We start from the raw sequence: 25,033 nt of genomic DNA, 5'->3' as shown, positions 1-25,033 counted from the left end.
AGAAGAAAACACCTTCCTAAAACAGTTATTTGGGGATTGAACATGCTCAATAGCAATGCTGACAATTGGAAAAGGAAAATTAAGGGAGGGGATTAGAATGCACTTCTTGAACTCCTAACACCTTGCCATATATATCTTATATATTACGGCTTAAAATTTCTTGTATAAGGGAAAAAACCTGTTAAAGGCATGTGTGTGTATTCATGTTTTGTGGTTCTAATACTTGACCATTTGGAAGAATTTTACAGTCTAAGCTTCCAGAACATACTTATTTTAGAATATGAAGTATCCCACTATGAACAGTTCCATCCTCTGCTTTGTGGTTCTCTCCCAGATTATGAATCTTGACTATTTTAAAGCTAATGGGGTCAGGTTTGGATTTCATTGTAACAGAACTGGCCCATTAGGGGCAATAAGGCTCATGGGAAAACACAAGATGACTGGCTTATTATCACTTGATGTTTTTAGGAATGCTATGTGGAGGATTATGGGTTACAATCAAGACATTAATTGTTCCAGAAAAGTGGTTTAACTATCAGAATTTGTATCTGTATGCAGTTCCTCTTCTATGTTGCTTATTTTCCTCATATACAAAGAGACTTAAAAATCTTAGGAAACAGCTCAGTGACTTGTGGTGAACTAGGGCAGTGGATTAAGGTTATGATTCCAGTGAAAGCTTTGGTTCTCGGTGCGAAAATCAGAGTTAGCTGATCTTCTTTGGTGATCAAAGAACCATCTTCTATTGTCATCATAGCAGAGATGATTGTAGCAGATGATGTATCCCCCCCCCAAACCAGAACTCTCAAAAGCCGGGATATTCATAAAACAAGGTGAAGAGGACACTGGATTCTATTAAAGATGCAGTTTGGCATTTCTGGGTATGCTAGTGAACCTTCCTCCATCCTCTTCATTGTGGCTTGTTTCTATTTATTTATTTTATGCTTTATTGTTCATAATTATATTTGTACAACAAAAACTCATAATCATCTTTACCAATCCGTCAAAAAACATCAATCACCACAAAAAGTATATACTTTTCAAGCAATAAATTTCCTTCACGAACATCTGACTTCCCGTCCCTTCCATATTTCTTTCTTTTAATATTGCATGATTTTGTTTAGTTGTTTCATAACACACTATTTAGTGTTTCATATCTTTTTCCTTAATATATATTATTTACAGAGTTTACTCGAAAGCTATTACCATATTCAGATTGCAGCAACTATTTTAAAAGTATCTCTTGAAACGATCCCATTCTAAAACGAACTTTTGCCTAGGTTTATCTCTAATTCTTTCAGAAAGATAGGCTAACTCCGCATATTCTGTGGCTTGTTTCTATATGTTTCCGGAGCCCTGACTAGGTTTAGGGTATTTCCAGCCCTCTTAAACTTAGGCTGCATCTTCAAGATTCTGGTGCAACCCAATCTTTTCCTTCGGAGTGACCTGGCCCAGTTGTGACCATAGGAGATAAAAGCATCTGCCTAGAGTGTTTTTTAATAAATTGTATCAAAAGTACTCACATCAAGCCTTTGACTCCCAAACTGGGTATTTGTTGGCAACAGATACATAATTATTTAGGAATCTTGCTGCAAGTAAGCTCATTCACCAGGGGTCCAAGTCTATAGTGTTAGTACATGAAGCCACAGACAAAGCAAATGTAGGACTCACCTTCGTTGGGTACTTGGAAAAGATCAGCATCAAGAAGACATACATTATAAGGCCGCCAAAGGAAATGAGTTGGTTGGTTCCTTGTCTGGCAGTGTCAAAGACGAGCCAGCACACGATGGCAGCTGCTAGAGATATCCACACTGCCCTAGGGAAAAAGATTTACAACCATCATCTTGGTCGAAATTTCTTTTCCCTTCAGCTTTAGGCAACTTATTTATATAAAAAATGGCTACATGCCTTTCACCATGGGGCACAAAAAAACTAAATCTGGAACAACCACAAATCACTTTCAGTAGCAAAACAGAAGCACTATTCTGGTACCACCCTTCCTCACAAAGCACATACGCTAAGCCAAATGCAGCCCGCCATCTCTGTGAACAGCTGCCCACCACAGGCTCAATCACTCTCCTGTTTCTGCTACTTGCCTTAGGGTGTGACAGCAGGAGGGTTGTCCTGCAGGTCACAACAGATGGCTGGTTGAACCTTGCTCAGTTTTTTTGGGTCAGCATTGTGCCATCTTCACAAGAGACAGAAATGTATGCTTCCCACTTCTTACTTGAATGGGATGGGGTTAGTTTGGCTCCTTCCCAACCAATGAAGGTCTGAGTTGAGGTTATTTCCAGGAAGGTTAAGAAAGCAATAAATTCCACCAAAAATACAACTATGTGTTTTTATGCATAGCTTAGGATGCTTACATCCCATTGAAATCAATGCAGATTAAGAATATAATGCCATGCATAGTGCAATAAGTTTGGGGTTAGACTAAATGGATTTTGGGGCTTCTTCAAGCTTGTGTTTTATATCTATAAGATAGTATTTCTGCAAAGACTGTTCAAATAGTCAAACCATGCCCTTCAGGTGAAAAACCTGGGTGCATATCTTCTAGGGTTGCACTCCCACACAAGTCATGTGACCTGCATAAGATCATGGTCTCAGGAGACCATGCACAAGAGCACAGTGCCCCAAATCATCCATTTTGGGGCACTGCATGAGATTGCAACCCTGAAAAAGTGCTTTTTCCAGGGTGAGATAGTGGCATGAGATGGCTGTGCCCAAAGTGGGCACTGGGCTCTTGCTAAAAAAAGGGACATCCCAGTTTTGCCAGGACAGTTGAGGGGTATGGTCAAACTGCTTTCTTTGTTAAATTAATGCCACTAGCTAGGTCTGTTAAAGATTGGCTTTGTTACGTAAACTTGGTCCAAAGTTTCATTATCATAGCAGGTGATGCTTAGATGAGGGGCTAGGCCTTCCTCCCCCCCCCCGGAAGAGCAGGGGTCACACAAAGGCCTCATTTGCTGTCTGTGAGAATCCAAGGCTGTGGTATTGTTGCTCCACCTAAAAACCTAATGGTGGGGCAAGGTCTATTAGAGTGTCAGTGCTGTGAATTTTCCATCTTATGCTTACTCTCTATATATTTGAAAATAAACCATATGTCACAAAGACTCCATAAGGCTTCAGTGACCTCCTTTCCAACAAAACCCAACCCAAGGCTGGGACTCCTGTGAATTCCTACTGCTCATCAGTTGGAGCGTTTGTAACAATATGTTCTTAGGGTTAAGGTCTGCTAAACTCAGTGGGACTTGCTCCTTGTTCTGATCTTGCATAAGATCAGAATGTTAAGGCCACCTGCGGGTTTGCGTGAATATAGGCATTCATCTTTCAGTGGTACATGTCCTTTGAGAGGCATGCCGACCTCTCAGGTTATGTTTCATCCCACATAAATGTTTTTAAAATACTTTATAATTACCTTAAAGCAAATAAACAGATATAAATCACCAACACACAAAAATCCCCCTATTTTCCCTCCCTGTTTACCTACAAACAAGACAAGGCATATATTTACGGCTGCCAAGAAGCAAGGAAAAACTAGTCTGGCTTACTCTTGCTAAGAACATAGCAACATGAGAACAGGCTATTGGATCAGGCCAAAAGCCCATCTAGCCGGGCATCCTGTTCTTACAGTGGCCAACCAGGTGTCTATGGGATGCCCCAAAGCAGCACGTCAGCACAACTGCCAACTTGTGATTCCCAGCAGCTGTCATTCAGAGGCATACTGCCTTCGACAGTGGAGGGCGGCGGCATCATCCCGGCTAGTAGCCATTGATAGTCTTGTTGTTGTTTAGTCATTTAGTCGTGTCCGACTCTTCGTGACCCCATGGACCGGAGCACGCCAGGCACTCCTGTCTTCCCCTGCCTCCTGCAGTTTAGTCAGACTCATGCTCGTCCTCTGTCGTCCCCTTCCCCTTGTGCCCTCCATCTTTCCCAACATCAGGGTCTTTTCCAGGGAGTCTTCTCTTCTCATGAGGTGGCCAAAGTATTGGAGCCTCAGCTTCACGGTCTGTCCTTCCAATGAGCACTCAGGGCTGATTTCCTTCAGAATGGACAGGTTTGATCTTCTTGCAGTCCATGGGACTCTCAAGAGTCTCCTCCAGCACCATAATTCAAAAAGCACCAATTCTTTGGCGATCAGCCTTCTTTATGGTCCAGCTCTCACTTCCATACATCACTACTGGGAAAACCATAGCTTTTACTATGCGGTCCATGAATGTGTCTTTCAAAGCTATTCAAGTTGGTGGCCATCACTACTCCTTGTGGGAGTGAATAGGAGAGGTTCCCTCCTAGGGGGACTTTGATAACCTTTCGATACCAATGAGCTAAACACTGAAATCTGCTAAGTGCCGCACATCAAACTGCTGTGGAAAAAGACAGCGGCAGAGGTGGCTTCAAATGTTGCCAGCTCTTGCCTACCCACCTTATGACTATATATACTGAAATTGACTTTTGCAGGGTTAAGAAGGCACTAACATTTACCAAGAACTAACACCTAAAGGTCCATCCTCAGTGTTCATAAAGCTGCATTTATATCCCCTGCCTCTTTAAAAATTAATAAATCATGGTTTCAAAGTGTGATTTCAATGAATACATTATGTGATGATTATGAGCTAGAGCAACTAACTCATCTGCAAAGAAAGGAATCCACCATATTTACCATTTCAGCCAAAACCACTGGGTATCCAGAAACTTTCCACAAGGGGAAAGCAATTCTGCGATTCTGTCCTCATATCTGGCCATCAGAAAGTCCCAGCAGATGAAGAAAATGCCCAGGATGGTGAGTACAAAGAGGGCCAAAGCTCTGCGAAAATTCAAGATACAGGCCGCAATTACCATGGCCAGATAAGCTGTCATGGAAACAAGCATAGTCATAAATCAGATATGCCATATATGAGGCATGCCCATTGCATACAATACCTGTCCACCCTTGTTTCCTCTCCCAACAAAATCCTCAAACATCTTTGCTATAATTATCCAAGCCTTTGTTTGGAAAACAGCACTTCAAACAGTGCTACAGTGGTGCCCCGCAAGACGAATGCCTCGCAAGACGAAAAACTCGCTAGACGAAAGGGTTTTGCAGTTTTTGAGCTGCTTCGCGAGACGAATTTCCCTATGGGCTTGCTTCGCAAGACGAAAACGTCTTGCGTTTTTTGCAAGTTTGTTTCCTTTTTCTTAACACCGTTAATACAGTTGCAACTTGACTTCGAGGAGCAACTCATAGAACGCGGTGTGGTAGCCTTTTTTTGAGTTTTTTGGCGATTTTTGAAGCTTTTCCAAAACTTTTCCGACACCGTGCTTCGCAAGATGAAAAATTCGCTAGACGAAAAAACTCGCGGAACTAATTAATTTCGTCTTGCGAGGCACCACTGTACTTGCATAAGCCAGTGCACTTATTGACGCAATTTTCCTTTCCATGCGAGATAAGCAAATGTTTGGGGAAGCATTCAGTGGAAGAGCAACTGCTTTGCACACAAAAGGTTCCAGGTTCAATCCCTGACATTTCTAGGTGAGGCTGGGGAAAGAATCCTGAAGGAAACCTGCCAATCACTATAGGCAGCATTGAGCTAGAATCTAGCTGCTAGATGGACCCAATTGTCTGGCTTGGTTTAAGGCAGCTTCCTATGCTGGAATGCCGGGGAAGAGTGAGGTCCAGCGCCGAGGGCCTTCTGGCGGTTCCCTCACTGCGAGAAGCGAGGTTGCAGGGAACCAGGCAGAGGGCCTTCTCGGTAGTGGCGCCTGCCCTGTGGAACGCCCTCCCATCAGATGTCAAGGAAATAAACAACTACAGTGGTACCTCCGGTTGCAGACGGGATCCTTTCTGGAGCTCCAGCTGGATCACTAGGTTTCCGCAAACTGAGGGGCCGCTTCTGCGCATGTGCGTAGCATAGTAGAGCGCTTATGTGCATGCGCACGAGGTGAAACACTTCCAGGTTTGCCACTTTCACAACCTGAAGTTTACGTGTAAGCCGAGATGCTACTGTATCTGACTTTTAGAAGACATCTGAAGGCAGCGCTGTTCAGGGAAGCTTTTTATGCTTGATGTTTTGTTGTGTTTTTAATAATCTGTTGGAAGCTGCCCCAGGTGGCTGGGGAAACCCATCCAGATGGGCAGAGTTTAAATAAATTATTATTATTATTGAGGAGGGAGGATGGTGGAAGCATCCTTACCCATCAAAGCAGAAAGGACCACTCACACTATCACATCTAATGTTTAACTAAGCCAAATTTCCATGCTGCACTGACAAAGAAAATTAGAAGAAGACTTGCTCACATTACACTTGTTGATATGTGTGTATCTATTTGAAATTCTCTGTTGCTGATCAGAGAAGAGTTGAGAGCTCCACCCCAAGTGCAACATTTTCCCATCACCACATACCTTCATATCACACAAAAGGTACATTTTAAAAAGGACAAAAGATTCTCACATGCTAATTTATATATATAGATGCACATTTGGAAATAATTACTATAATTTACCGGTAAGTAAAAACAACAACACATCTACTCTGAATAAAACTTAGTTGAATTCCACTCATAGTGCTTCAGTCTCTGTTCTTGTGAAAGGGAGAGGATAATGCAAGAACTGTTGACTATCAGACTATCAGGAAGTATTTCAAGGAGACCTGGCCAGTCTAGGGCAGGCCCAGCTACCTGTTAGACCACAATCTGTATTCTGGTCCAGGGTAAAGGTAAAGGGATGCCTGACCATTAGGTCCAGTCGTGACCGACTCTGGGGTTGCAGCGCTCATCTTGCTTTATTGGCTGAGGGAGCTGGCGTACAGCTTCCGGGTCATGTGGCCAGCAGGACTAAGCCACTTCTGGCGAACCAGAGCAGTGCACGGAAATGCCGTTTACCTTCCCGCCGGAGTGGTACCTATTTATCTACTTGCACTTTGATGTGTTTTTGAACTGCTAGGTTGGCAGGAGCAGGGACCGTACAACAGGACTCACCCCGTCATGGGGATTTGAACCGCTGACCTTCTGATCAGCAAGTCCTAGGCTCTGTGGTTTAACCCACAGTGCCACCCGCGTCCCAGGTAGGTCCAGGGTAGGTTCAGTCATTTGAATGGAAGCTATTTTGAGGTTCATGGAAGAGCTTTGGAAGAGGCAGAGGCTCTCATGAAAGAAAAGCCCTGACTTAGCAAAGCCAGTCTTTATTCTGTAATATAATGTGATCATTTAAGATAGAATTGGCTCCCATTGAGGGACTTTCATGATTTGGTAAAATGGATACATTATTGGCTCATTTCCTCCCATGGTATATTTAAATGAGGAAGTCTCTGCGATCACCAGTAAAATAAGGTCTGTGTTTCTCCTTTGCACACAAGTGCCCGTGTCCCTCAGACAACAGCAGAAGTGCTTATGAAAAGGAACCAATTATTTAGAGAGGCCTTTTCACATATATTTCTCACTATTTGCCCCAGAGCCTGTGTTATGCAAATAGCTAGAGACATGGAAACTGAATCCTTAAATATTAGCTCCCATGGTAAAAAATAAAAATAAATAAAGTGTGCTTTGTTTTGCACTGTGAGGCAAGTGCCTACATGTGGGATAATGTGAGATGAATGCATGGCGTTTCTGCAATCCTCTCTTCGTTGTGTTTTCATTAAAGATTAAGGTGGGAGGAACCACCTTTCTGATCCAAGAGCAAAAGGTAGGAATGAACAGCCAGCTTTGATAACTTCATTTTACAACTTACAGTGTGAGCATGTATTTGCTCCAGGAGAATTATTACAAAAAGGGGTTTACAAAACAATATTGCTGAAACATACTGTATTTTTCGCTCTATTGGACGCACCGGAACATAGGATGCACCGGACCATAGGAGGGGGAGAATAAGAAAAAAAAAATTCCCCCCCTGTTCTCCCCCTCTAAAACAAGGTGCGTTCAAGGTGCGTTCAAGAGCAGGTCGGGGAACAGTGCAAAGGCTGAGTGCAGCCTTGCCGCTGCCCCCCGAGCTTGTGGGGCTGGCGGTGGGGGGAAGCGCTTTCCTCCACTGCCAGCCTCAAAGATCCCTGAAGCTTTTGGAGTGCAGCTGCACTCCAAAGGCTTGAGGCTTCAGGGACATCCTTTGTAGCCTCCGCAGGGCAGCGGGGTGAAGGCACCCCACTGCCCTGCGGAGGCTTTGTGCAGCCATCCCGAAGCTAGAACAGCGAGATGGAGGGCTGCGCAGCACCCCGTCTCACTGTTTTGGCTTTGGGGACAGCCTTTCAAGCCTCCGCAGGGCAGCGGGGTGCCTTCACCCCGTTACCCTGCGGAGGCTTTGCACAGCCACCCCAAAGCTAGAATAGCTTCGGGCTGCAAGCTGCTATCCGCAAGCCTTCGGAGCCCGGTGGGAACTCCTGTGGGCTCCAAAGGCTTGCGGATAGCTTCCTGAAGCTTGGAGAGCGAGAGGGGTCAGTGCGCACCGACCCCTCTCACTCTCCAGGCTTCAGCAAAAACCTGCATTCGCTCCATAGGACGCACCCAGATTTGCCCTTCATTCTTGGAGGGGAAAAAGTGCGTCCTATAGAGCGAAAAATATGGTAAGTTCATTTATCAATGCCAGTATGGCTTCACGTTGAGTTAAAATCATTACAAACCAACTGTGCTTCTGAACGCATGAACATTTGGGGGTTGACCTCTGCTGAGTCAGACCCATTGGTCCTTGTAGCTCAATATTGTCTACTTAGACTGGCAATGGGTCTCAGCGTCTTAGACAGCAGACATTCCCAGCCCTACTAGAGAGAACATGAATTGAACCTGGAATCTTCTGCCCTAACAGGTGCCCTAACAACGATTCTCAAAATGTGGGAGGTCCAGGGAGCCAACAAGTTTTTCCAGTGAGCTTTTGGGGTAATTTAGATAATTTAGGTTGAAATCCTGTACACACTTGGGAGCAAATCCCATCAACAGGACTTCTGAATAGATATAGAATCATAGAATCATAGAATCATAGAGTTGGAAGAGACCACAAGGGCCATCGAGTCCAACCCCCTGCCAAGCAGGAAATGTGTAGGGTCACACTGTAGTAAGTTTAGAAGTAGGTGGCAATCTCTTGAAATCTTACAAAGAGATTTCCAAGAATCAAAGTATTTGTACAGTTGGAAGGGACCACAAGGATCATCAAGAGGTTCAGCCCCCTGCAATGCCGGAATATTTTGCCCTATGCTCAAATCCATGACCCTGAGATTAAGATTCTCATGCTCTACCAACTGAGCTATATTGAAAATATGTATATCACATCAAGCCAATTTGGTGCAGTGGTTAGAGTGTTGGACTAGGACAGAGATGGGGAACCTGTGGCTCTCCAGATGTTGTTGAAGTCCAACTCTCTTCATTCCTGATCTTTGACCACACTGGCTGGAACTCATGGGACTCTGGACTAGGTCTATCTCTGGACTAGGATCTGGGAGACCAGGGTTCAAAACCTCATTGAGTGATGAAACTCACTGGGTGACCTTGGGCCAGCTGCAGTCCCTTAGCCCAGACTAACCTCACAGGGTTGTTGAGGGTGGGGGAGAACCATGTATGCCACCTTGATCTCCTTGGAAGAAAGGTAGGGTATAAATGTAATGATGATGATGATGATGATGATGATGTAAGTGTACATCATATCTTTCCCTCTGTAGATCCTAATAATAAGTAGCACTACTATTCCACATGGTATGCAATCGTCAAATAGGTTTCATTTGCTGTCTAATAAGGTCATTCCATTTTGTGTAATTAATTTCGGACTTCAAACAGACACACACACATCCAAACTCTATAAAACTAAGAGATTGTCATTTTCTGTGATGTTCAATAAATACCTGCTATTAGTATTCCATAAATAACATATCGAATTCTGGTTTTATGTTTCCTGGAAAAGTGTAAGGCTGCATCATATTTCTCTTCAAAACACCTAGAATGACAAAAGAGGGTGGATGAAAGCAAACAAAATTGAAGACAAACAGAGGAATAGGAATACCGAACTGAAGCAGGCTACTTCTCCAAGCTGAAGCGGGACTTCCCTGAAGCAGCCCAAAAGGAAGCAGATTGGATCCCAAGCTCTGGACCCATTTCACAGATTTGTAAGGTGCTGTCTTCAGAGTAGAGTCACTCAAAAACGTATTGGCACACTGATTCTCAGCCTTTTATCCAGACAGGCAGGAAGCCTTATTACAGTTCAAGGACACATTCCAGCCCGCAGTGAGGTTTGGTGGTCTGGAGATTGGACAGAGTCCCAAGGACTAGAAATTAAGTCCCGGAGGGCTTCATTTGGTCCTGAGTTTCCCCATCCCCTGATCTCTGACATTCTGTATAAAATATGGGGCCTTAAATGCTGGAGGTTCTGGCTTTGGGAAAGTCATTATCTCTCCAAGTCTCTTCCTCCCAAGATTTTGTTAGAATAAAATGGGGCTGCCCTGTGTACATCCCTCTGTGCTACTTAGAGGAAAGAAACAATAACAGTTTTGGCTGAAGTTCAAGGTCAAGTGATGACCTCTGGAATAGGCTTCTGCACATCAGTGACACCTTTGGAATTATGGTGTTGAATGTTGATTTGGCAAACAGAACACATCTATGTGGTGACATTTCACTTGAAGCGGAAAGTGGCAGTGGGAAATTCGGAATGATTTTTTACCCTTTGCACCCAGAGTCCTTGTTTTCTCCTGAGTCATGTTTGTCCACTTCCTGGTCACCTTCAATACTGATGTCTGTATCAAGCTGGATGGGTTGGGGGAGGTGGGAAGAAGCAGAGAAGAATCCTGAACATGTCATCCTCAGCTACTGTTTCTTGCAAAATTGAGTGCACAATCTGAAGGATAATTACCATCCAATCCCTATCCAAGAGGTGAAAATCAGATTTATCTGCTTACAGATGGAAAATCGGGTCCTCCCTTAAAGAGGGCACGTATTGTGGTGAGACCTGGACAACCGACACCCTGTGTTGTGGGTGGGAACATTTGGTAAGCCACAACACCTGACTGGTAGGTCCCTCGAAGCTGGGTACAATCTGGCCAATGGGACGCAGTCCAAATGGTTCGAGGGACCTATATATACCCTTGCATGTGACCCAGAGCTTCCTCTTTCGGCATGTGCATTCGGAACACCTGCCCACCTCTCCCTACTTTTAGAGCTTGTTGCACCTGACCTTGCTATGCCGTCGTGTGTTGTCTGTCATTGGGACAGGGGCACGGCAGGAATTTTCCCCACTTGGCTGATTGGCTGTTGCCATTTGGGTATTGCCTGCCGCGCAGCAAATCGTCACAACTTGTAAGGTTGTGGATAGGCTCTGGTTCAGGTGACAGGGATGGGGGAACGCTCTCTCCATCCCTATGTGAAGGGCGTTCCGTTAAAGGAATCCAGGGACTCGATGGGTTGGTCAACCCCTGAGAGAGGATTGTGCCCGTGCCTGAGTCCAGGGGGACATTTCGGTGGTGGAGATAGCCTGTTCCCGGCTTTCCTCTTATCCAGGTGTTCACCCTTGGCTGACCTATGCTGGTGCCCTGGGTCAGCGCTACCTGCATGTCAGGGAGCTATTCGAACCAGAGCCTATTCAACCAGTAACTTGATGTAAACAATAAAGTTGTAGCCTAAATTCTGCCAAAAACTAAACCAAAATTTTGAGTCATGTGTGAATTTATTTAGGGGGGAGGTTTCTGGGTCTGAACACGCAAACAAATGAAATTCTCTTCCATTCTTTCCTGCAGCCGAGTCCCAGGCATCTACCTCTGCTGACATATATGACCTTAAGCTAGCCTAACACTGCATAGGATTGTGGGTTTTTGGGCTGTTATATTAAAAACACCATCACCTTAAGTGTTATTTTAAAAAGGGGGCACAAGATGTTGGACATAACATAATGATGGCTGCCTGGGAACAGTTATGGACCACAGTTATGAAATTTATGGCATGTAATGCCCTAAGAGAAAATTTAATGAAAATGATTTATAGGTGGTACATGACACCAGTCAAGCTTGCAAAAATTTATCATTTGCCCGACAATAAATGTTGGAACTGTAATGAGACTGAAGGTACATTCTTTCACCTTTGGTGGACATGCCCAAAGATTAAGACATTCTGGGAGATGATCTATAACGAAATGAAAAAGGTACTCAAATATACCTTTCTGAAGAAACCAGAAGCCTTTCTCCTGGGCATGGTTGGCCAATTGGTGTCAAAGAGGGATAGATTTTTTTTTATGTATGCAACAACAGCAGCAAGAATACTCATCGTGAAGTATTGGAAGACACAAGATTTACCCACCCGGGAAGAATGGCAGATGAAGTTGATGGACTACATGGAACTGGCGGAAATGACTGGCAGAATCCGAGACCAGGGAGAGGAGTTGGTGGAAGAAGACTGGAAAAAGTTTAAAGACTATTTACAGAAATACTGTAAAATTAATGAATGTTAGGAAAATGTTGGAATGAAGTTATATGGCTTTAGTAGAAATGTTATAAGGAATTAAGTATAAATAGATTAATAGAGTATTAAAGGGAAAAATAAGGTTAGAATGTGTTAAGATAATTAAAGGATAGAAAGCAGAGGAAGATGGAAAGGAATTGCTGAAACAATTAATAGAAGTGGAATACAAAAAGGGAGGTGTGAGGAGGTCGTTGAAATAAGTGAATGAAAGATAAGATATTGAAACTGTTTGATGTGTTTTAAACTGTTTTGTTTTGTTAGTTTCATGTGTTAGTGTAAGGTATTGTTTTTGTATTGTATTGTTTATTTCTTTTATTTTGTAGTGTTTAAATTGTTGGAAAGTAATAAATATTATTTTTTAAAAAAATAAGTGTTATTTTAAAAAGGAAGAGAAAGCAGCAGGGATCAGAATCATGATCACAGGAAGAAGTTCCCCTTGCACCATGGTCCAAAGGAAAATCCCCCCCCCCAACAGCAATTGCAAGATGGAAGTTGTGTGTGAGTGTTGTCAGGACTGTGGGGCAGGTGGAAATGGGTAAACTCCTCCTGGCCCCACCCATTTTTAAAAAATCCAGATTTTTTAACACTGCTTTCCCCATCCTCCAGATGTTGCTGAACTCGGAGGCAGATTTTTTTGGGGGGGTGCAACTGGTTCACCTGCACTGGGGGCCCAGCCATGAGGCTGTCGCAGGGGACACTGCAACAATAACTGAGAATGAGATGTGAGAGGAGGGGGAACATCAAATTTTGGTGTTGCACAGGGCACCACTGAAATCTGAAAGCCCAAAGTCTGCCACTGCTGGACTAAGTCTCCTGTCAACCTGTCTGTTGGCCATGCTGGCTGGGGCTGATGAACGTTGGAGTCCAACAACATCTGGAAGAAACCACATTGAGGGAGTCTGCTATAACAAGAAGTGTAGCTTGGCCCTTAGCTTGGTTGGTATTCAGATTCAGAAGTGCTTGTAGCAAGTGAGTGAAATAAGTAGTTCTTACCTGGTTAGGATGGAGGGGGTTGCCTTTTTCCATGTTCCTGTGTCTCATTGCTATATCATTCTTTTTGTTTGTATCATCACTTTCGATTTCCTCCTAAAAGGCACAACAATTGAAAACAGAGGATTTGTTCTGATTGGAAGTTAATAACAAACCTTTATCAGCCCATTGGACAACAACAGTGAGGACACCCCCACTGCAATGCCTTAATAAGAAGATAGCAGAGTTAAAGAGAGACAATAGACACTTTCAGACATTCATCCTCAGTGAAACACCATACTTGTCTACGTGAGAGTCTGCAGTTGTATTGTCTGTTATTACAACGTTCAAGTGAGCTCTTGTAGGGCATAGAATAGAAAGTGCACACTGTCGACCCTCTGCCACTCACCTACACAGCTTGACCTTCTGAAAAGGGTGATTGTGAATTTTGGTGAGCAGGTTGTTGTTGTTTCAATTTATATGCAGCCCTATACCTGGAGGTTTCAAATAGCACTATAGGAACCATGGGAGGCGCCTAATGGATGAAGCGGGAGCTGCAGAATTAAGGATTCCTAGTATTTAGTACTGACTTCATAGTATTCTGGTCCAGTCTAATTCAGTTTCCCCATGACCCATCTCAAAGATTTATTTGTCGTCCCACAGCAGGCGTCTAGACTGTCCACAAAAAATACCGAAGTAAACTGTGGAAGAGATAAGGAACCTGTGTTGTTGGACTCTTAAGAGTCCCAGTCAGCATGGCTAATAGTCAGGGATGATAAGAATTGTAGTCCAACAACATCTGGAAGGCCACAAGTCCCCATTTCTGTGTTAATGTCTGTTAATGTCTACATAACTGCTGTTAAAGGCACAACTCCCATGGTTGCTTGGAAAGTTGGCAGCTGTACCAGATTCCAAATAGGCCAGAGCTCATATGCATATGATATTTTACTGACAGAAATTTAGACTGATGCAATTTCCCCCCCCCCCCGTTTCTCATAGTTCTTCACAAGTGGGTAAAGCTATACTTGTAAACTTAGATACTAAAACCCTGAACTACATAGTATCTGGCAGCTGTTTAAAGTTTAGTCTTAGATTGTGGGCTTGTGTAGTCTAAACAATCATGTGGTTTTGTTATATGTTGCCCTTTGGTTATGATTACTCCTTGCTTACAATGTATTTTTCAAAACTTGTGGTCTCCAATTCACCGTAAAGATCACGCTAGCAATTTTGCCTAGAGCTTTTGTGGAACCAGAAAATTTGGAAGGATGCCTTCTTCCCTGGCTAATGGGAGTTGTAGTCTGGAGGGCACCAAGTTCGTGAAAACTGCAATCGGGTGACCAGAAAAGAACAAAGGAAGGTGATGTTCTTCATCAATTTCATTATATAGAGCAATTTCAGCTGATGCCGCTGTTTATCACATCTGCATGATGAGTTGTGCCTGCCGAAATGTCCAACACGACACAACTGGTCAAGGTATAGGAGCCCTGCTCTCCTTTGTGTTGGATCATACTTCTCAGCAAAGATGGGTCCCAGACATAACCATGCTTGGATTCCTTGGTGGTTCTTTAGAATCTCTCTTTGTGACTGAAATGAGTCAGTTCTCTGTTCTGGATCAAGGCCATGAAAAGATGCACCACTTCCTTGGACCCAATCTGCCATTGTCATAATGGCAGCATGATTATAGGCCTGACTTCACTGCTATGCCATATGCAAATACTTTTCCTTTCTATCCCGAGGGCAGGAGTGGCTTCTGAATCATCTGCTCTGACATGGCCTTCAGGAAATGAAAATGTAAAGCTCTTAATGAAAACAGATCCTGCCCAGGTTAAAGAAACTACATTAATTAATTAATTACATGCCACTAGTCATGTAGGCAGGCATGCAAAAATGATATAGAAACAAAAAGGGAAGGGATCACCTAAGGTTCATGGATATGAATATCTGAGAGGTTTTTTGGGGAACTTGGGCTGTGTACACACCGGTGGCTTAAAATGCAGCAAGGTGTAGTATTTTCCCTGTGCTGTGTTTCAAGTAACATTTTTATGTTGACTCTCAGCACGTTTCCGAGCACAATTCAAAGTGTTGGTGTTGACCTTTAAAGCCCTAAACGGCCTCGGCCCAGTATACCTGAAGGAGCGTCTCCACCCCCATCGTTCTGCCCGGATGCTGAGGTCCAGTGCTGAGGGCCTTCTGGTGGTTCCCTCATTGTGAGAAGCAAAGCTACAGGGAACCAGGCAGAGGGCCTTCTCGGTAGTGGTGCCCGCCCTGTGGAACGCCCTACCATCAGATGTCAAAGCGATAACTACCTGACATTCAGAAGTCATCTTAAGGCAGCCCTGTTCAGGGAAGTTTTTAATGTGTGACATTTTAGTGTATTTTTGGTCTCTGTGGAAGCCGCCCAGAGTGGCTGGGGAAACCCAGCCAGATAGGCGGGGTATAAATAAATTTATTATTATTATTATTATTATTATTATTATTATTATTATTATTATTATTATTATTTTGCTGTACACATCAGAGGGGACAAGGATGTCTTCCCCTGATGTGCATTACCACAGATGTCACAAATGTACACACCTCAGCTTAACTGTGTCAGTTTTCATTTCTTAGTGCAGAAAGTATTGATCTGATGTGTAGAGTTTCTTCCCCCTATTCTACGTAATTCAAGAGGGTTCTGGAAGCTTCTCTGTGTGAAAGAAGCAAGCAGAAGGTTCCTGATGTTTGGGTTATTGCTTCTGGGAAACTGGGTACAGCTGATTTAAACTGGTTCTGTTTTGTCTTTCTGTCTTCTTTCTTCTTCTTCTTTGGCGATCACTCGTAGCCGAGTAAGATTGTCTTCCATAAACACGGTTTTAACAATGAGTCCATAAGTGACTGTGGAGGCCAATTCTGGACCCACATGTCCTTCCACAGTGGGGACATTGGTTCCCAGGCAGGAGTTGACCACGATGTGGATTTGCCAAGCGTGCCTTCCTCTTAGCACGTTTCTCCCTTGCGTTCTGAGTGTCTTCAAAGTCAAGGATACCTTTGGTACTATAATAAGAGGCCAGAAGGAGCCTGGCTTTCACACTTTCTCTGACTTTTGTTCTAGTGTGGTTTTTGTTCTAGTATACTATATGCTTATTATAAGTAACTTGTAAGTTTAAGTTAACTGGATTTCTTATGGACAGTGTCAATCCTGATTGTATTGAATTTGTATCCATTATGCTCATTTGCCTTCAGTAGCAGTAAAGCTTTGCTGGGTGGAATACAATTGCCTCTGGTCTATTTTGGGGGATCCTGCAACGTGTTTCACTCTCCTAACTATACATTGGAATCTACTCTGGATCACTATTGAGTAGACTTCCAATTGACAAACTGCAGCTTACATTTTCAAAGCAGATGGAAGCTTGTTTGAGAGGGGAAATGCCAAACAGCAGCATTTGTCAAGAAACTACTGGATAGGTATGGATTGTGACTAATGCGCTGCTTGCTCAGCTTCGAACAATAGCAGTGGGGGCAGACTGGAGCCAGGGTAAACAGTAAAGTGTACACAGCTTGGCTTTTACTGAAGAGGTTCCTGGTTCAGAGTTCATGCCAAAGCATATTGCCACCATCCTGCCTCAGTAAGGATACAGGAGAGCAATTCTGAGCCCTTTAAAGATGCTCATTCAGGTACAATGAATGCTGTTCTTTGGGCAAGCATCTCCACCTCTGACCTACTTGTTAGAAAGTCTCTAGAGAGCCTTCTCTGTGCACACTTGCATTTGTCTTAGGCTGTATTGTTTAAATGAGGGATGAAGCGTGCCACTCCAGAGGTTGCTATCATCCCTAACCTTTGGCCATGCTGGCTGGGACTGAGGATAAGCATGGGGAGTACAGCAACATCTTGAGAGCCATGGCTTCACCACCTCTGCCTTAAATGTACAACAAATGTGTAAAAGCAAAACAAAACAACAGCATTGAAGATACCACCCAATTGGGCAGAGTGATTCATGGGCTGTGTAGGCGCTATTCATTTAAAGCACATTTGATCTGGAATTAATTGATATTGTTATAATTTGGGTATTATTGAGAGAATGTTGGAAAACTAATAAAACTTATTTGAAAAGAAAGCACGTTTGAAGCATGTTCTTTCCCTCAAAGAATTCGAAGCACTGTGGTTTATCCCTCCGAGTCACAATTCCCAGCAACCCTTATCTGTGTGCGTTTGTGTGCAGGGGCGGAGGAAGGGGGGTGCAGTGGATGCGGGCTGCCCTGGGTGTCACCACTGGGGGGGGGTGACAAAATGCAGGGTGGCACTCATGGTGGGGCCTGTGGCTCGCCCGAGCCATGCGTCTCTCCTGGGAGAGATGGGGTGGCTTGGGTGCTCCAAGGCTCCGCGCTGCCCAAATGGTCCACCCCCTGCCTCCCCCCCCAGCTGTAGGGCGGCTAAGTGGGAGGAGGCAGGAAGACTCCAGAGGCCCCTCAGTGCACCACACCCCTATGGGTGGCTTGCTCCAAGCGCCCGAGCGGCTTCTTCCGTCGCTGTTTGTGTGTGCATTTAATGTGTTTTATAGGTACAGTGTAAACCCAGTGTAAACTGCGACACGGGTGGTGCTGTGGGTTAAACCACAGAGCCTAGGGCTTGCTGATAAGAAGGTCAGGGGTTCGAATCCCTGCGATGGGGTGAGCTCCCATTGCTCAGTCCCTGCTCCTGCCAACCTAGCAGTTCGAAAGCACATCAAAGTGCAAGTAGATAAATAGGTACCACTCCGGCGGGAAGGTAAACGGCATTTCCGTGCACTGCTCTGGTTCGCCAGAAGTGGCTTAGTCATGCTGGCCACATGACCCAGAAGCTGTACGCCAGCTCCCTCGGCCAGTAAAGCGAGATGAGCGCCACAACCCCAGAGTTGGCCATGACTGGACCTAATGGTCAGGGGCCCCTTTACCTTTAAACCCAGCCTAAGTCTCTGACTCTGGATCAGGGATGGGGAATTGGACCTGGCCAGCAGGTGGGTGTGTTTGCACTGCTCCTGTTTTGCTCCCTTATTGACTGTCCCCCCACCTGATAAATTTTAACTGTCTACTCTGATATTGCTGATCATGCTGCTTGTATGTCTGGGTAGAGGATATAGAGGGTTGTATGAGTGTGTGTAGGAACTAGCCTGCTGTTCAAAGGTAAAATACACGTTCATTGTTCTTCCCATGTTTGCCTCTGCTCCTACCCATCACTGGCATTTGGCCCCCAGGAAAATTGCCCAGAAGGAAATGCAGTTCTCTGTCCATGAAAAAAAACAAACAACCCTTATCTTTGATGTAGCCAGAAACCACTCTTTGCTTAATTGTATGCTGCGCTCTGGATTATGAGGCTTTACTATTCAGGAGGTTGACATTAGTTCAGGATTTGTTATATTGGTGGTCCTGTTTTGGCATAAGAGTTTAAACCAGAGGAACGTGTATTTCCTCAAGAGATTTGCATTGCCCAGTTGCTGACGGGAAAGGCACGTTTGTGAAAGAAGCCACAGTTCCGCATAGCAGAGCGCAGTGACTAAGTATGAAGTGTAAAAAAAACCACTACAATCCCCACTTGAAATTTCACTTCTGGCGTGAGCTTCCTGCACGGTCTTAGGCAAGTCCCTATTTGAAAAAATAATTACTTATTTACTCAAATATTCCACTCCAGCCTTTCTGTGTCACTTTTGTGAGTCAAGGCAGCTCACGGCAAAGATTTGTTTAGAAAGAAAAAGAACAATGAATACTATTGTATCACAAGAGCAAAATCCACTGAGAAATTATCCCTCACAAGCCCCATTTGAAATGAATGGAGAACCTCTTCCTGGAATGTTCAAATATCTGCTATGCCCTAAGGGAAAGTCATGCCAAAAAGTCTCCATATTTCATGTCTGTATGCCTTCAGAGTGTTGGAAATGACATAGAAATAATAGAACGAATAGTGTCTGTAATGCTTCAAAAGCATGCAAAACCTGCTCTGTGAGAGATGAGCTAGGGGACATGAAGAACAGGTGTGTACACCCTGGGAAAAATTACTTATCATATATATTACCAGTGAGAACATTCTCTGAGAGCTGATCCTTAAGTAACCAGAACAGTATGATACATATACAAGAAGAAATGTATAACCAGGTTTAGGGGAATGCCAGCTGTGCATTAAATCTCCAAAGCAGCTGACTTAAAAGGACTGCTTTTGTCTTCTTGGGCACACAGGGTGGGATTCAACTAAGTTGTTACATGCATGGAACAAGGTCTGCTCATGCAATGAGACTCTCCCCCCCCCATGCACCTCACCCCCTAAACATGCACTGGGTGCCTGGAAGGATTCCCGAAACAGGTTTAGGGTGTGTGCATGTGATACAAGGGAGGAGGAGAAGGGAGGAAAGTGGACCTTGTTGCATGAGTGTTCTATGAGTGCATCCCTTACATAGAGCTGCATTGAATTTCACACCTAGAATTGCTGTGGATAACCACCCCCTGGCCCAAATTCTCCATTCTCATTGAGGCATTATGGCTGTTCCCATCTTGTGTGGCTGTAGCTTCCTCATTCCCTATTCTGCCCCAGGACTGTAGGTCTTCTCACTGTTTCAGAGCAGAGAGGGAGAACTCAGATGCAAGAGCCTTTCCTACTACTGTCAACTGTCAGCAGCTTTCTTTCTTTCTTTCTTTCTTTCTTTCTTTCTTTCTTTCTTTCTTGGTTTGGTAGGGAAGCCAACCCATGCTGCCTCAAATTACTCATGATAGCCAACTAGAATTAACATAAATAGTGCATCTGCATTTGAGAACCCTTTGCTGTGCAGAAATGAGTGTGTGAAGCTTTTCTTGGCTTGGAGCTAAAGCAATTAACCACTTGTTAATTGCTGATGGTCTTAGAAAAGCCCTTTCCAAACATAGAGGGAAGGAGGGAACAAAGACTGTCACTGCAAGGCCACTCCCATTAGTAGCCTAGAAAGCATTCCTATTATGACCTTTTGACCATTAGGAAGTAGATAGCTGTATGTAAGCAATTGATATAAGCTGATAATTCACTTATTTACTCTCTAGAATGAATGAACGATGCTCTTTGTTTAAGCTTAATGATTAAACTCTTAGTGCATCCCTAAGGTGTGAAACTTGGGTCTAAACACAGCAGGATACGGGAAGTCTGTGATCCATATTTTTTTTAATGTTAAAGTAGCCACAAGGGACCCCAGTTTTTATCACTAGCACTGGGAGATGGGGTATTTAACATAAGGAGCCACTATCTATCTCACAACCTGCAATAGAAAATATGCAGGTGCAATAGGTTCCTGGTTAATCTCCTTTCCAGGGATGGGTTCAGTGGACACTGGTTCATTAGGACGAAAGTGGCAGTGCCCCATCACCAACAGCTTGCCTCCAGCCAGCCCCTTACCTCCATGCCTTCTTACTCACAACTGGCTGCCAGGGTGACCCTGGGTGTCAAGCCTCCTCTCACTGTTGCCTGTGTTGAACTCAGCAGGGAGGGGAAGAAAACCCGTGCTTTCCCCCAAAAAAGAATGTTTAGGCTCAGGGGTACTCTCATTTTCCCACTCATATTGAAACACTGCCCCTCAAGGAGGCCAAACTTAGATTCACAAAATGTTTAGGGGTATGCGTCCCCCTGCGTCCCCCCAGAAAAAAGGGACTGGACAAAACCATGATTAGTTTTGGAAAATCCTTTGGCAATCCTCATAGAACTCTAGCTCAATGGTTGCCATTAATTTGATTCTGAATTGATTTTAGAATGAATTGATTTTAGAATGTATTTCAATTAATTGATTGTGATTTTATGTAAACTGTGTTACTTTTACTGTTGTTAGCTGCTCTGAGCCCAGCTTCAGCTGGGGAGGGCGGGATATAAATAATTTATTTTATTTTATTATAGTTGCCTCTGCCCAGTGGCGTAGCGTGGGGGGTGCAGGGGGGGCCGGCCGCACCGGGCGCAACATCTGGGGGTTAGGGTTAGGGGGCGCAAATCCACGGGTTAGGGGGCGCAAATCCATGGGTTAGGGGGTGCAAATTACTTGCCTTGCCCCGGGTGCTGACAACCCACGCTACGCCACTGCCTCTGCCTCACTGGCTCTGGATTCCCAGGCTGTTGGTCTTCATGTCTTCTACCCTACGAGCTAAAATGGACACCTGCCAGTGCTGAGTGGAGCTAATAGCTCTGGGGCAGAGGTAAGAGTAAGACTGGAACAACATTTTTTGAGAAGACTTGAGCAGTGCTACCACTTCAATCAAAGTCAGAGCCTCTCATGTCTGCTTCAGTTTTTTAAAAAGTAATTCTAAAGTACGTCTGTTCCAGTTAGTCCTTCAGTTCAGTATTATTATCACTGCATCTAATGATATTTTGTTTAGTGATGTGTAATTGTTTTTTGGTGGGGGGGGAGTGGTTATTTACCATGATTTTATATACTTGACAAAATTTGCTCTGCAATATTTTTCTACTTTATTTTTTCACTCTCTTCTGACAGCTCCCCAGGAGTCTTGAACACAGAGCTTGGGAAATAATTTTTTTAAATCTCTGTGCCAAGCAGAAGTTTGGAAAGGTCTGTTCTTTGTGTGAAAAAGAAGATCTTTGCAATTCTTACACTGGTGGACTGCAACTCCCATTACATCCTGTGTCTTAAACACAGAGCTTGTAAAATAAAGTGTGTATGTGTATGTGTATGTGTATGTGTATGTGTATGTGTGTTTCTGTTTAAAGTAGAGGCTGGGGAAGTTGTTTTGTCCTGACTTCACACTTCTGCCAGATTGCTTTATATGCCAGTCAGGTGATCTAGAAGGTTGATGTTAATGTTATGTATAAATTCTTACATGTATTTTCTTGGGGTGGTGGTGCTTCTGAACAAACAATAATGTCTTGTCTAGTGGCATAAGCTGTGGGTGGTGATGTTTGTAGGTAGTGATGTCAAAAGGAAACTGAATGCATAGAGTACTGAATCATTAACTGTTTGCATCATTAACTGTTCACAAGAGCAGTTCACAACAGTGATTGTTGCCATCTGAAATCCTCATACTAGGCTCCTCTCTTCCTGCAATAGCGTTCACGTGAGCTGCCTGGCCTGAGGGCACTCAAACCCTGTTGGCCAGAAACAAGTACAGTGGTACCTCGGGTTAAGTACTTAATTCATTCCGGAGGTCCGTTCTTAACCTGAAACTGTTCTTAACCTGAAGCACCACTTTAGCTAAGGAGGCTTCCTACTGCTGCTGTGCCACCAGAGCCCAATTTCTGTTCTCATCCTGAAGCAAAGTTCTTAACCTGAAGCACTATTTCTGGGTTAGCGGAGTCTGTAACCTGAAGCGTATGAAACCTGAGGTACCACTGTAGTCTAAATTCAATGTTCACTACCCAGGTTCCCTAAGGACATGAGAAAGAATGATCCCCTTACTTCAGCTGGACCTGGGAACAGCCCTTTGAGCTAAGGTTTCTATCAACCAGCGACATACTTTCTCATTTGTTAGACTTCCAGTTCTTCCATTGAATGATATGCTCTCAGAGACTGTGATTAATGTGTCATGCTTAATTACCTCACTGGGCTTGCCCCATGTGTAGCACTCCCCTAGTTCTCAGCATAGCTGTCAACGTTTCCCATTTTTAATGGGAAATTCCCTTATTTCGAATAGGATTCCTCGCAAGAAAAGGGAAAAGTTGACAGCTATGGGTCTTGGGTTTGGACCCTGAAATATGGGATGGTCCTGACCTGGTAAACCTAGAGGGGACTATGTCATGATATGTACTACAAACTATTAGAAAATAATTCATTTTACACGGGGTTTTTTAAATGGCATATTGCTGCTACATCAAAGATAGCATACTTTTGAGGAAATTGGGGGGGGGGTAAGGAATGATGGGTTTATTGAAAAAGCAGGTTCCAATCCTTGCATCTTGGAATGTTAAATCCCAAAATAGTTTACAAACATTTGTATTTCTTCTGACTGTTATGAAGGGTTGCACCCATTTGGTTTATTTATTTAACAAAATTTGCATACTGCTTAATCATAAAGCCTGTTTTTTAAATCAGCACAGCAGATTTCTCTTTCCTCCTAGAGCTCAACCTGGCTCATTCTCTGACCATGCAGATTATAGTATAGCTGGATAAAAGGGGAAGGAAAACCACATCCTTCCTGCTTATGCCTTCCTATCTGCCAGTCACCCCTGGTTTACACTGATGGGCTGCAGCCGTTTGCAGTTTCAGACAAGGCCTTTGCTGTTCCTACTCAGAGATGCCAGGAATTGGAACCTAAACCTATGGGGTGCAAAGCAGTTGCATTGTTACTGAACTCTACGGTCCAGGCTATGGCTATTTCCCTTGACTGGGGAGCATCTCTACCTGGGGGAGAAATGGCTGTAACCTATCTCTACCTTCATAGGATCCTGTAAGCCAGTGTGATGTACTGGTTAAGAGCGGTAGTCTCGTAATCTGGGGAACCGGGTTTGCGTCTCCGCTCCTCCACATGCAGCTGCTGGGTGACCTTGGGCCAGTCACACTTCTCTGAAGTCTCTCAACCTCACTCACCTCACAGAGTGTTTGTTGCGGGGGAGGAAGGGAAAGGAGAATGGTAGCCGCTTTGAGACTCCTTAAAGGGAGTGAAAGGCGGGATATCAAATCCAAACTCTAAGCACTTTCCTCCCTCTCCACACTTCATCTTCATCACAACCCCATGAGGGGTAGGTAAGGCTGAGAGGTATGACTGCCTTGTTTGTGGTCACCCACAGAACTCCATGGTCTCTAGTCTGGCACTCTAACCACTTTACCACACTACCAAAGCAGGCATAGAGCCCAAATGACCATGATAATTTGCTGGGCACAATTTCAGTCAGTGAAAGGTAGCAGGAGGCAGGAGAATGTTTAAAATCTGTAAGCAAAACTCACAAGGCTCCAAAGTTAAAACAAAAAAAACCCAACATGCCAAGAATTGTTCTGTCTGCTATAGTGATACAGTAAGTGACAAAGAAAGCAGTGGCTGAAGCCTCTGTTCACAATGCCCCAATTGTATTCAGCCTTTTGGTCAAGAGCACAGGTAGGATACATTTTGGCAGGTGTACCAGGGATTGCAAAATCCTTTGTCCCTGTTGATCAGATAAGCTCCCTAAAACCTTACTGTGCCATTTTAGCCTTCCACAGAATGAAAACCTTTTCCTCTTACCTCAAATGCAGGGTTCCTGTAGCTATTGGCAAAACTCCCATTTTCTTCCCGTATAGCCATTTGTTTCTTCAGGTAGAGCAAGGCTGTTGTTGCTTTTAAAAAAAGACACTTCTCAAAGCTGTGGCTGTGGTCCTATGCAGCCACCAACAATATCAAGTTAAGCTGTGTGTACAGTAGTTCTTCTTACTACTAGAAGTTTACCTGACTGTAGCCACTCCCAGGGTTCTTATGCTGAATTCATTGCTCCACCTTCCTGTGTCTCTGAGGAGTCACTCACTCACACAAACCAGTGTGAAAACCCAAGCTTGTGAAACTTTTGAGATGATGATTAACACATGGCTTTGAACCCAAAAGAGTTTCATATGATTGTTAAATCATTACCCCTCTATAGCCAGGGTTGTAGGTCCCCAGGAAACATTCCATTATGAGCTCCAAAATAAACTGAATACTTGGAATTTTGCTTAGGAGTTCCCAGTGAGAGGGGTTATGGTGGATATGTGCTAAGCTAGAGTCACTGAATTGGGGTGAATGATGATGATGATGATATATT

General features: G+C 44.0%; 1 protein-coding gene across 2 annotated transcripts in view; it reads right to left on the bottom strand.

The window, feature by feature from the left end:
- SLC28A3 (solute carrier family 28 member 3) overlaps positions 1–24,647 on the bottom strand; it is a 47,466-nt gene extending 22,819 nt beyond the window's left edge. For both annotated transcript variants that reach the window (XM_082241575.1, XM_082241576.1), the window contains exons 1-6: positions 24,484–24,647; positions 13,384–13,476; positions 10,604–10,686; positions 9,792–9,883; positions 4,658–4,847; positions 1,669–1,813 (exon numbers count right to left, since the gene is read on the bottom strand). In XM_082241575.1, coding sequence (XP_082097701.1) covers positions 1,669–1,813; positions 4,658–4,847; positions 9,792–9,883; positions 10,604–10,686; positions 13,384–13,476; positions 24,484–24,543 — 663 coding nt within the window. In that variant the 5' untranslated portion in view covers positions 24,544–24,647. The remainder of the gene's footprint in view (positions 1–1,668; positions 1,814–4,657; positions 4,848–9,791; positions 9,884–10,603; positions 10,687–13,383; positions 13,477–24,483) is intronic.
- Between the last annotated feature and the right edge of the window lie 386 nt (positions 24,648–25,033).

This window comes from Podarcis vaucheri, assembly GCF_965113315.1.
Source record: "Podarcis vaucheri genome assembly, chromosome: 11".
Lineage (NCBI taxonomy): Eukaryota > Metazoa > Chordata > Lepidosauria > Squamata > Lacertidae > Podarcis > Podarcis vaucheri.
The sequence above is the reverse complement of the archived record's forward strand: the minus strand, read 5'-3'. Positions and strand labels throughout refer to the sequence as shown.